Source organism: Dasypus novemcinctus, chromosome 6 (assembly GCF_030445035.2).
Source record: "Dasypus novemcinctus isolate mDasNov1 chromosome 6, mDasNov1.1.hap2, whole genome shotgun sequence".
Classification (NCBI taxonomy): Eukaryota; Metazoa; Chordata; class Mammalia; order Cingulata; family Dasypodidae; genus Dasypus; species Dasypus novemcinctus.
Genome location: NC_080678.1, coordinates 71,946,982 through 71,960,132, shown reverse-complemented (window position 1 = coordinate 71,960,132; position 13,151 = coordinate 71,946,982). Strand labels below are relative to the sequence as shown.

General features: G+C 37.0%; 1 protein-coding gene across 24 annotated transcripts in view; it reads left to right on the top strand.

Moving 5' to 3' along the window:
* Positions 1 to 13,151, top strand: part of JMJD1C (jumonji domain containing 1C) — a 336,090-nt gene that overhangs the window by 304,817 nt on the left and 18,122 nt on the right. For 14 of the 24 annotated variants that reach the window (XM_071215817.1, XM_058298904.1, XM_071215816.1 and 11 more), the window contains 8 exons: positions 928 to 1,017; positions 1,488 to 1,615; positions 1,801 to 2,014; positions 2,524 to 2,735; positions 4,365 to 4,643; positions 11,663 to 11,831; positions 12,403 to 12,493; positions 12,940 to 13,070. In XM_071215817.1, the coding sequence (XP_071071918.1) occupies positions 928 to 1,017; positions 1,488 to 1,615; positions 1,801 to 2,014; positions 2,524 to 2,735; positions 4,365 to 4,643; positions 11,663 to 11,831; positions 12,403 to 12,493; positions 12,940 to 13,070 (1,314 nt within the window). The remainder of the gene's footprint in view (positions 1 to 927; positions 1,018 to 1,487; positions 1,616 to 1,800; positions 2,015 to 2,523; positions 2,736 to 4,364; positions 4,644 to 11,662; positions 11,832 to 12,402; positions 12,494 to 12,939; positions 13,071 to 13,151) is intronic. The other 10 variants (XM_071215823.1, XM_071215814.1, XM_058298902.2 and 7 more) reach the window with 2 other exon arrangements.

Here is a 13,151-nt window from a genome sequence, read left to right as displayed (position 1 = left end):
TGTGTGTGTGTTTTGTTTTGTTTATATATAAAGTTTACCTTGTAGTTTTGGAAATTGCTACCTAATACTGGTAGCCTGAAAGATTAGATTATGTGTTGGGGGTAAAATTCAAATGAAATGAACAGCTATCAGGAAAATGCATACCATAAGTAGCTAAAGAATAAGCAGTTATAAAACACTTACAAGTTAATATATAGGCTTTGTAGGTGAAATTTGGCAAGCTTTTTGAAAAAGAAAACTAGTTTTTTTTTAACTGGATTTGAATTTTATTTAATCTAAGGCTCTTCATGATTTTTTAAATACTAAGTTTAATGAGCTCTATGATATTTATTGAATGTCATATATTAAATTTACAGAGAAAGATCTCTTTGAGCAAAGCAATGAATATTTTCCCCTATTTATAATAAGCCACCTCCTGTTCCTTAATATGCTTATGTCTCCAGGTATGGAGCCATGTTTGAAAGCATGGATGGAAACTAAATACTAGGTATTTAGTATCAACTTTCACCTATCTCATGATAGCTCCTTTACATGTCTTTGTAGCAAAATAGTCAAAAGAATTGCAGTAGCCTCAAACTTGCGTTGTGTGATGTACTAGGATCGGGCAAAAGCCCTGTTGGACACAGAAAATAGAGAAGAGATAAAAGATTAGCTATAGAGAAGCTAGAATCAGGCAGAGATGAAGTGACTAATATATTAATAATAATAAGTGGTCAATTTATAAAGACTTTCATCATATTCACTTTGTATCATTGTTTTTATAAAATTCACAGACCAACAGAATTATTTTCTGACTATTATTTTAAGAACCAAACATTTGAAGCCTAACATCGATCTTATATATAAATAAGTACTTTTATGCAAGCTCTCAAATTTTAAATCATAAAACCATGAGTGATAAAAAACTGGTATGTTAATATTTTACAGATAAAGAACTGTATGCTTGGATGAAGTGTGTGAAGGGACAGCCTCATGATCACAAACATTTAATGCCAACTCAAATTATACCTGGTTCTGGTAAGTATAAATATGCATTATTAGAACAGCTCTTGGTTGCTTCAGATTATATAGGAGTACAAAAATACACCTAATCTTAAATTGTTCTTGCTCAAAGTTGTTAGAAATCAACTTTATAATAAAGTTAGGATGACATATCCTGCCCCAATGATGAAAAAAGCATAGAGGAACCATCTTAGAAGGGAAAACCAGAGTGTAATGAAAAAACCTGTTGGTTATATAATGAAAGTTCTGTTTTTTGAGCATACTGAGTTTTTAATAATAGAGTTAAGAGAGAATAGGAGTAGAGAAAATGAATTTGGTTGAATGATCAAACCTAAAGTAGATTAAGGGATAGTAAAGAGAAAAATGAAGAAGATTGAAAACCTCCACTGTTGCTAATTATAAAACATAACATTGTGAGAAAAAGTATATATAATCTGAATAAGTAATTTTAATCTTTTTTTATTAACTACCATTTTATTTGGTAGTTTTGACAGATCTTTTAGATGCAATGCACAGTCTTAGAGAAAAATACGGTATTAGATCCCATTGTCACTGCACTAACAAACAGAATATTCAAGTTGGAAATGTTCCTACAATGAATGGTGTGTCTCAGGTGAGTAAAAATCTCTTTAATTATTCAAATAACATGCATGGTGAAATTAATCAACTTTATTTGAAATCTAACAGTGTTTGTGAGTTATGTTGTCTTTTCACTGTAAAAATTTATAACTAGTACTTTAACTTTATGAAAAATTGAAAATATATTATTTAAAATTCTAAATTGTTCTACTCTTGTAGGTTTTACAAAATGTTCTTAATCACAGTAACAAAATATCTTTGTACATGCCTGAGTCTCAGCAGCAAAATACCCCTCAGATGTCTGAAACTGATGGCAACAGCAGCCCAGAGAGTGATATAAGCATAGACAGCAAGTTAACACCTCCCGAGTCCCAGTCACCACTGCACTGGTTAGCAGATCTTGCGGAGCAAAAAGCCAGAGAGGAAAAAAAAGGTAAACATAATTAATTACGTATATATTGGAGGCTTATAGTATAATCAACAATGTACTTTTATTGCGAACGATTTGCATTTTTCAGTTGCTTTCATTATGGCTCAGGTTCAATTAAACATTTGTCTCTTCTTTCTGTTCCTTCCTGTGATTACATCAAAATTAGTTACAGAATCAGTTGTGGTTGAGCATAATAAAACCACCAGGGCAATAAATTTATAACCTGTCTATGCTTTCAGCCTGTCTTAGCTATAGCATTTTTCATTTGTGACAGGTACAAATTCAGCTACATGTATAAGATGTTGAGGAAGGCCTTTTCATATTCAAACTGTTTGACTCAATTTTGAAGGATCGAATCAATCCTGTAGTTTGTGTTCAGTTGAATAAATCACTAGTGCTACAGTTTTTTCCTCCCACAATAATATGCAGGATGCCAATTTTGTTTGTACTTCAGCAGTGTGCTTAATTATGTTAAAATATTTTATTTCAGAATGTGAAATGTTTTATTTCAGAAAACAAGGAATGTGCCCTTGAAAAACAAATTGGAGAAGAGAGAGAACAAGACAGCCCTGATTCTCCAAACAGAACATCACCTCCTGTGTCTCATTATAATGAACAAGGCTCAACCTTACGGGATTTGCTGACAACAACAGCGGGCAAGCTACGTGTGGGCTCTACCGATGCTGGCATTGCTTTTGCACCAGTGTATTCAATGGGAGCCCCAGTGAGTGTGATACCAGATTTTTTACTTTATTACAGGCTGTATTAGTCAGCCAAAGGCGTGCTGATGTAAAGTACCAGAAATCTGTTGGATTTTATAAAGGGTATTTCTTTGGGGTAGAAGCTTACAGTTACCAGGCCATCAAGTATAAGTTACTTTCTTTACCAAACTATGTTGGCACATGTTGGAGCAAGATGGCTGCTGACATCTGCAAGTGTTCAGCCTCCCTCTTCCTCTGAAGTCTCTGTGGTCCCAGGTTCTTCCAATATCAGTTGTAGGCTGGAATAAGTCTCATCTTTTTCCCAGGGCTCATTTCTGTCAGGGTTCTGGTCTCTGCAGCTGCAAACTCAGGCAAACGGCTCATCTCTCTTCCTTGGGACCTCTGCTGAATCTCCTTCTCTGTGTAGTTACTTCCGGGCTCCAGCTTAAAAACTCCAGACTCCCTTCTCTGACAAACCAAGGACAGGGACTCAACGTCCTACTGATGGGGCTCAATCAAAGTCTTGGTCATTATGTAATCATGTAAAAGTGAAACCTCTGAATCCAATATAATCTAATATGCCCTGAGGGACAGATCAGTTTACAAACATAATCCAGTATCTATTTTTGGAACTAATAAACAATATCAAACTACCACATGGACTTTACATTTAGACGATTCGGGGAGTTGAATATTGGCTCTTGGCTGTGAACTATACAGTAACCAGCTGCAATTGACAGCAGATGTACCAATTTACTAAGCATGTTCCAAAATGGATTATAACTTCAACAGGACTTATCTTCTTTTCCCAGGTAAAAATGGTTGGTAAAGTGAGTTTTTTGATGCCACAAGGCCCCTAGAGTTGGAAAACCATAGGTCTAAATATATATATATATATGGAAATGACTGTTCTATGCCTTTTTTAAAAATTAAGAAATTAAATTTTACTTTAATCTTTAAATAGGAAATAAACCAGAATAATGTTTATGGGGATTCTACCCTCCCATCCTTCTGCCCCAGGTCTGAAACAGTGTAAATTATAAGAAAGCCACTGTTTTGAGTTCTGCATCCCTGGTAGTTATTCAAGGAGAGAACACCAAATTTCTGGTACCCATCTGTCAGGAACAGTATACAGACTGGGGATTCATGTCCACTAACATAATTGCATATCCTTGAACATATGGCTATAGTTTGCATTGGTGATGTGCTGTGTGAATAGTAAATCAAAATGAAAGTTTAAAATAATCAGGAATAGATGTGTCTCAAGCAGTTGAGTGCCCACCTCCCACATGGGAGTTCTTGGGTTCAGTTCTCGGTGCCCCCTAAAGAAAAAGGAAACAAATAAGGAAAAAAAAAAAACAAAAAACAAAATGAGCAGGGAGCCAATATGGCTCCAGCAGTTGTGCACCCACCTCCCACATGGGAGGTCCTGGTTCGTTCCCCGTGCCTCCTAAAGAAAAACACAGACAAGCAAAAAACAACTAGCAAAAAAATACTAAGAAACATTGAATTTTATATTATAAATGTGTGAATCATAAGATTTGTGAAGTATGAGTCAATAAAATTATAAAAATATACATGTGTAATAAGTACATAGAGTATATATTTTCCCTGAAAATAAATTTTTTTCACAAGTTTTGTTTTTGTTTTAGAGTGGCAAAAGTGGAAGGACTATGCCAAACATTCTTGATGACATAATTGCTTCAGTTGTTGAAAATAAAATTCCACCAAATAAAGCCTCCAAGATAAATGTAAAACCAGATCTTAAAGAAGAACCTAAAGAAAGCAAAAAAACTACCATGGATGAGAGCAATAAATTGTACAGTGATATACCACATTCTTGGGTCTGTGAGAAGCATATTTTATGGCTTAAGGATTATAAGAATAGTAATAATTGGAAGCTCTTCAAAGAATGCTGGAAACAAGGACAGGTGAGTATTTTAAGCTAATCTGAGTACAGTCTTAGTTGAGCTGAAGCTAGTTGACTAGGCAAACTGGTTTTCTCAAAGAAGTAGTACTTAAGCACATGTGGGGGGAGATATCAAAAACACCAAAAAGGTTACTAAAATGATTGTTTCTGAATTTCTGGATTCCTTGGCCAGATTTATATAAATTACCAGGGAAGCCCTGATTATTTGAGGTTAAATTTATGGTCTCTCATTGAAGAGACATTTATTAAATGCTTGTATTTATGAAGTCTAGTCAGTTCCTCCTTTTTAAAATTTTTTATCTTAGTCTAGTTAATGGATTAATATCTACTATTAAAATGTTAACCAATACTAGAGCTTTTTTCTTGAGCCTATGAAAAGTATAAATGATTTCATCAACTCTTGAATGAGAAACTCTTCCATTATTTAATTCTGCCCTAATTAGAATGATTTTCTGTTTGACCAAAGTTTTCATGTAGTGTTTGATATAATTTAGGTATTCAATTTAGGTATTTACTACTTTGATGCAAAAAATATGAAAGCCTTTAAGTATGTATGATTTAATATTACCATTTTATTTATTGCTTTCTGGAATACTTTTATTTTACTTTGTTCATTTGAAAAATAGCTGTTGAGTACCTTTAAGATCTAGTCTTTGTGCTAGGTGTAAGGGGTATAAAAATGAGTACGATATGAACGTTTTTAGTGCAGCGATTTTTTGGAATCTTTTTAGGTCACTGATCCCTTTCAAAATCTGACTAAAGCTTGAATTGGTTCTACCCAGGATTTGGCATGCATTTTCCCCCTCTTTTTTAAGGAGGTACCCCAGAATTGAATCCTGGACCTTATACATGGGAAGCAGGCACTCAGCCACTGCGCTACATCCACTCCACCATATATATTTGGTGGGGTTCTCCATGGACTTCTTTGAAGCCCTGATACCATCCACTGGTTGCAGTTTAGAGCATTTAATTTTATTTGAGCTTGAAGTAGTAAACAGGCACACAAATGAAATATTTTCATAAATATGTTAAGTGTTCCAAGAACCTTGCTTGTTCAAGGTGTGATGGGAACCCAGACAATGGAATGATTAAACTATAGTAATAGTTAAAAGAGGCTACTCTGAATAATGCTTTACTCTGCTTCAGAGGTTAAGTAAAATTTTGTTAGAAGGGCAGAAAGCTGAAGATACTCAAGAATATCAGGTATTCGGGAAATTGTAAGTAGATTGGTTTGGAACATAGATAAGAGTTCTATAGGGAAGTATTGGAGAAAGGTGAAAAACCACCAGGGGAATGAATGGTTATGATGGGCCTTTATATGCCATGCTAAGGAGTTTGAAGTTTATCCTGTCTATTTTAGTTTTAATTGAGGAATCCAAGTAATCAAATTGACATTTCAAAGTAACTAAAAAAGCAAATTGGAAGTTGAATTAGAGGGTAACAACAGAGGCAGCAAGTCTAATTAGGTAGTCTCTCAGTATTTCAGAAAGATGGTGGTGTCCTAAGAATTCTACCTTGAATTATTTTAATGTACTAATTCATTAGATTCTCCCAAGCTGCTGATTGCCATAAGAATGAATGGTTTGGGGCTAGGTATGAGTATTACTGGATAGTAACAGTGGGGCCAGGAATCTAATATCTGAATGCCCCCCAAAATTTTAATTATCCAATTTTCCTTTTTCCATTGAAAGGATGTTTAATGGAGCATTCAACCAAGTCACTGACCAGACTCAGTTTGTTTTAATCTTTGTATCATTTATATATGAACATACATAAACAATTAAGTGTATAGTAAAAGTTGTTAACTTAAAAGCAAACATGCATAACATCATACAGGGTCCCATACATCAACCCTCCACCAACACCTTGCATTGTCATGAGACGTTTGTTACAAACTATGAAAGAACACTGTCAAAATCTTACTACTAATCATAGTTCTTATCTTACATTTAGTGTGTTTTTCCCCCAACCCACCCTCTTATTATTTTTTAAATATATTTTTTATGACATAAGTTGTAAACTTATAAAACAATCATGCACATGTGGAGAATTCCCAAACAACACCCCTCCATAAACACACCACAATGTGGTGTGTCATTTGCTACAAATAAAATAATATCTGATTGTTACCATGTCCATATTGTACATTTGGCTCACATTTTCCTTACTGCCTCAGTATCAACACAGTACATCTTTTGCATAGATGTAAGAATATTATATTGTTACTACTAACCACAGCCCATAGGTCACTCCAGCTGTATTTTTCCCATGCTTCTCCACATTCTCATCACCCTGCAGTAGCTAACAAAGGTCACTCTTGCATCTGTACTGTCACCACAAGTCTCACCCACCTCTTGGTTTACTATGCTATCCACTTCCTAGATTATTCTCAAACTTTCTGTCAATTGGCATTTATATAATTAGACTATCATTTTCAGTCACATCCCCATTTATAAACTAGCTGTTACTCACCATGTGTTACCATCCACTCTATACATTTCCACACTTTCACAGTAAAGCTAATTAAAACTTGTACATACATTAAACATCAGTCCACTCAGTCCTCCTCTTACCTCCTTTAAGAATCCACCACCTACTACCAGGTCTTGAAGATATTGTCCAATAATTTCTTCCAGAAGTTTTATGGTTCCTACTTTTATTTTTAGTTTTTTGATCCATTTTTAGTTGATTTTTAGGAAAGGTGTGAGATAAGGGTCCTCTTTCCTTCTTTCAGCTATGGATGTCCAATTTTTCCAGCAACATTTGTTGAATAGATTGTTTTGCCTGAGCTGTGTGAGTTTGACAGGCTAGTCAACAATCACTTGACCATACCTGTGAGGGTCTGTTTCTGAACCATAAATTTGGTTCCGTTGGTCTATTATTTCTGTCTTTAGGCCAGTACTATGTTGTTTTTACCACTATAGGTAGGTATTATGATTTAAAGTCTGGAGATGAGGGTTCACTTTTCCTTTTTATGATATTTCTGGCTATTCAGGACTCCTTACCCTTCCAAATAAATGTAATGATCATGTTTTCAATTTTTTCTTTAATGGTGGTATTTTTTTAATTGGGATTGCATTAAATCTGTATATCAATTTGAGTAGAATTGACATCTTAAAGATATTTAGTCTTCTAATCCGTGAGCGTGGACTGCACTTCCAGTTATTTAGGGGGTTAGGGTTTTTTTATTTGTTTTAACATTGAGTTGCAGTTTTCTGAATACAAGTGCTTTACATCATTGGTTAAGTTTATTTGTGACTATTTGAGTTTTATCTATCATATTTTTACCACTTTTGACACTTGTAGTTACTTTTATTGATATAATCTTCATTTCTAGACTCTCTTCCAGGCCCTTCTCTCCTGTCTTTTCAGGCTCTAGCACACCCTTTAGTATTTCCTGAAACTCTGGTCTCTTGCTTAGAAATTCTCTCAGTTTCTGTTTATCTGTGAATATTCTAATTTCCCCCTCATTTTTGAAAGGCAGTCTTGCCAGGTATTCTTGGCTGGAAGTTTTTCTCTTGTACTATCTTAAATATATCAGACCACTGTCTTCTTGCCTCCATGGTTTCTGGTGAGAAATCAGTACTTAATCTTATTGGATATCCCTTAATGTCATGCATTGCTTTTAGCTAGCTGCTCTCAGAATTCTCTCTTTGTCTTTGGCCTTTGACATTCTGATAAGTATGTGTCTTGGAGTTGGTCTATTTGGATTTTTTCGGATGGGAGTACATTGTGCTTCTTGGATAGGGATATCTATGTCTTTCAATAGGGTTGGGAAATTTTCTACCATTATTTCTTTAAATATTCCTTCTGCCCCTTTTCACCTCTCTTCTCCTTCTGGGACACCCATGACATGTATGTTTGCATGTCTTTTGCTGTCATTTTTAGTTTCTTGTTCAAGTTTTTCCATTCTTCATCTGTTCTTTTGTTCACTTTCTGAGGCCATTTCTTCAAGCTCACCAATCCTTCTGCCTCTTCAAATCTGCTATTATATGATTCCAGTGTTTTTAAATTTTCATTGATTGCACCTTTCATTCCCATAAGATCTGCTATTTTTCTTTGTTTGCTTTCAAATTCTTCTTTGTGCTCATCCAGTGTTGTCTTAATATCCTTAATCTCTTTAGCCATCTCATTGAATTTATTAAGGAGATTTGTTTGAATATCTGTAATTAGTTGCCTCAACTCCTTTATGTCATCTGGAGGCTTGTTCTTTTAACTGGACGGTCGCTTCCTGTTTCTTGGTGTGGATTGCAATTTTTTGTTGGTGTCTTCGCATCTGGCGTACTGCTGGAGTATTTATTCTGAGTGCTGTTTTTCTCTTTAGTTTATGGCTTCCTATCATTTCTCCCATGCTGGTTGTGCAGTTGGAGCCAAGCATGTAGTTAGTGCTGTAAGCTGTGGAGGCTCAAGCTGCCCTTATTGCACCAGGGATCAATGAAGCTTCTTCCAATTTTCTCCTTTGCCAGGGGTAGGGACGGAGTCACATCTCTGTAGAATAATCCACGTGCAGGCCTAGACAGTAGTTGCCCAGAGAACCTGATGAAGCTTCACATCCCTTTCTCCCCTGCCTGGGATAGGGATGGAGCTGCAGGTGTGGGCAGCAATCTATATAGTGCAGGTCCAAGATGACTGCAGTTGCCCTGGTAGACGTCTGATTTTCAGTCTATGGCAGCCAGAGTTACCTGCAGTTACCTATATGGGCTGGTGCAGGGCTCCTCAGCCTCCTCCCTGCCTAGGTGGGCTGCAGGCTGATTTGCGTGAAAGAAACTGGTTCCTGTGACACTGAGAGTTTCAGTCAGCCGGGCTTCCCCTCAGGCTGGGCCAGAGTAAAACTGGTAGCTATTGACCTCTTTTCTGACTTGGGCTGGTTCACACCCCAGCTGTTCCCAGGGTTATCTCTTAGCCAGCCAAGTCTACCAATCAGTAGCGGTAATCAGCAGCCAGTTGTCTCCTCCTCCCCCGTTTCTGGGAAATGGAGCTTCCAATTCCGTCACAGAACTGCTCCTGGGGTGGCTCCTCCTGCCAGAGTAGGATAATCACTGGCCTCTAGGGCTTGGCAGGTAATTTCCTGGAGAAGCTGGTGCAGGTCCCCGCAGCTTCCTCCCTGCTGGAGGTGGCACTGGGGCCTAGGCTAGACCTGAAATATGATCTGGTTGGGAAGAAGCTGGTCTCCACCAGCACTGGGATTTTTGTCTGCCCCACTTCCCCTCGTGTCAGGCGCAGAGTTAAGATGGCAGCTCCTGGCCTCTTTCTGACTTGGACAGGCTCAGGCTTTAGCTGTTCTCAAGATTATACTGTAGCCCACTGAGTTTCCTCATCAATAGCTGAAATTGATGCCCAACCGTCACTTCCTTCCCCATTTTGGGGAAGTGGAACTTTGGATTCCAGCCGCAGAGCAGCTCCTGAGGTGGCTTGTGCCTCCACGGCGTGAAACGCTCTACGTAGGATTCTTCTCTGCAGATAGGCTGTCTCCTTCCACTCCTTCCAAGATTTTGCAGGATGCTCTCCTGGCCTCCTGGAACCCCCAAATGGGTGCTTCAGATAGTTGCAGAGAACTCTGGATGTTTGCTAACTGCCCTGTAGCAGGAACTGACCCTAGGAGCTCCGTACTCCACTGCCTTCTTGCTGGTTGTCTATTTTTTTGCGATAAGACTTCTATCTTGGAGGTTATTCTGCTTTTATGGTTCCCAAATTGTAATTATCTTATAAAATTTGAGTACCTAATAAACATCATCTTTTGCCAGAAACTTTTTTTTTGATTCTACCACCACCACCACCACCCTCCCTCTCCCCCCCCCCCCCGCCATGGTTGGTCTTGTCTGTCTGCTATTGTTTGTTCACCTTCTCTAGGAGGCACTGGGAAGCAAACTCAGGACCTCCCACATGGGATGCCAGTACCCAACTGCCAGAGCCACATCCACTCCCCATAGGCTACAGCATCTGCTGGCTTGTGGAATCTGCTTGTTTGAGCATCCGCTCATTGCAGCAGGTGCAGCGTCTGCTCATCTTCTTTAGGAGGTACTGGGACCCAAACCCAGGACCTCCCATGTTGTAGGCAGGTGCCCAACTTATTGACCCACATCTGCTTCCCTGCCAGAAACTTTAAGTCACAACTATAAATCTTCAATTCCTGGTTGGTTGGTTAGAAACCTTGGAGGAGTTTGAATTCATGTGATTTCAAAGGAGAGAATTTCAGGAAATCATTAGATGTAAAATTTAATGTTGCAATGGCTGCGTGTTTAATGTTTTTATTTATCAACAACCTTGGAAGTAAAGAATGAAAGAATTTGGAGGTATAGTGCTAGAAATTCAGAATGGATATAATGTTTCAGTCTCAAAGACTTTTTAATTTTTGAATATTTTGTTAGTTTATTTTGTGTCTATAGAAATTAGTCTACAGATAAAACTACCCAAAAAAATCTGTATTTCTACTGCCTACAAATGAAATTTCTTATACATCCTCCCCAACTTTTTTCCCGGTAATTAGTACACATGTAAATTTTTTTTTTAAGATTTATTTATTTACTTCTCACCCCCACCCTCACTCCCGCAGTTATTTGTGCTCACTGTCTGCTCATTTTTATCAGAGGCACTGGGAACCAAACCCGGGATCTCCCATGTGGGAGGAAGGTGCCTAATTGCTGAACCACCTCCACTCCCTGTTTGTTGTATCTCCCATTGTGTTTTTTCTTGTTGTGTCTCTTCATTGAGTCATGTTTACACATCAGCTCGTTGTCTTGCTCATCTTCTTTAGGAGGTACCCGGAACCAAACCCGGGACTTCCCACGCGGTAGGCAGGTGACCAGCCACATCCACTTCCCAAATTTTTGTTTTAAAAAAAATAGCCATGTGCTGTATGTGGCATTCTTTTATCACCTTCCCCATTGACCAATATATCGTGAACTTCATGTTAGAGACTGTTATTACTAGCCAGTGGGGTATCCATTTGTTGTATGTATATAAAATGAAATCTCAAACTGGGCCATATACCTTTTAACTGTTCGTTTCTTTGTTTATAAGCCTGCAGTGGTTTCTGGTATGCACAAGAAAATGAACATTAGCTTGTGGAAGGCTGAATCAATTAGTCTTGATTTTGGAGACCACCACGCTGACCTCCTGAATTGCAAAGACAGCATTGTTTCAAATGCCAATGTTAAGGAATTCTGGGAAGGGTTTGAAGAAATTTCAAGTATGTTGGGTTTTTGTTGGTTTTAACTATTTCCTTAAACATATCCTCCAAAAATGATAAGTTTGCAAATATGACTAAAATGACATTTCTTTGAAACTTCTATATCTATATTACTCTGTTTAATTAAAAGAAACAAGTAATTGGAATAAAGAGACAGGGTCCTAATCCTGGCCCTACCACTAAATTCTTTGACCATAAACAAGTCATTTATGCTGTTTCCTTATCTTATATAGGAATATTTTTGGGAGCCCCATCAAATGGTTAGAAATGATGTTATGTAAAATACTTTGAAATTTATTATCGAAAATGTTAAGATTGTATTGTTAGTAGCAATTATAAAGAGTTTTTTTTAAAATGAAGTCATATTTGAGATACCACAAATGGGTAGTGCAATATGTACTATCTATGTACATAAAGAACATAAGTTTTATAAATAACCAAGCATACATTCAGCACCAATTATAAAACATCCAAATCATATATTTAAATATATTTCCTACTTCCTCTCCAAACTTTAATTAAAATACAAATACAGCATTTAACTTTTAGTAATTAACTGAATTTTTTATAGAACGGCAAAAAAACAAAACTGGAGAGACGGTTGTTTTGAAATTGAAAGATTGCCCTTCAGGAGAAGACTTTAAAACTATGATGCCAGCAAGGTAGTATATCTATTGAAACTTTTTGTTCTGACTCTTGTCTTTTAGAGATTTAACAACTCCTGAAGTATAGGATAAGTAACTGCAAATATGACCTCTAGGTGTTTAATTTAAAATAAAACTAAAATCAAAATCTCTGGAGCTTCAGCAAGCAGAAGTTTTTATGTTAGGGCAGTACTGGATACATTGTTCATGTCAATGGGTATTTTAAGGCCCTCTTTTGTGCCTCCCTGCTCCTGGTGCTTTTAATTTGTGTTGGATAGTGAATCAATATTGCAGTTTTAGTCAGCATCACTTTTCCTGTTTGTACTTGGCCTGTGTATTAAGTCGAAAAAAGATGTTACTGCCTAAAAGACATAAGAAAAAATTGTCTTGTGTTGTGAACAAATTGGAAGCTCTTTAAAAATGCAAATTTTTATTTAAAGGAAGGCATTGTTGTTTTCCTTCAGATATGAAGATCTTCTAAAAAGCCTGCCATTGCCAGAATATTGTAATCCAGAAGGAAAATTCAATCTGGCCTCTCATTTGCCAGGATTTTTTGTACGTCCTGATCTAGGACCAAGGTTGTGCAGTGCATACGGTAGGTGTCTATTCATGTTTTTCCCACCTTGGAATTTTATAGAATTTTAACAGAAATTTCTGTCCAAAGTTAAATTGTACA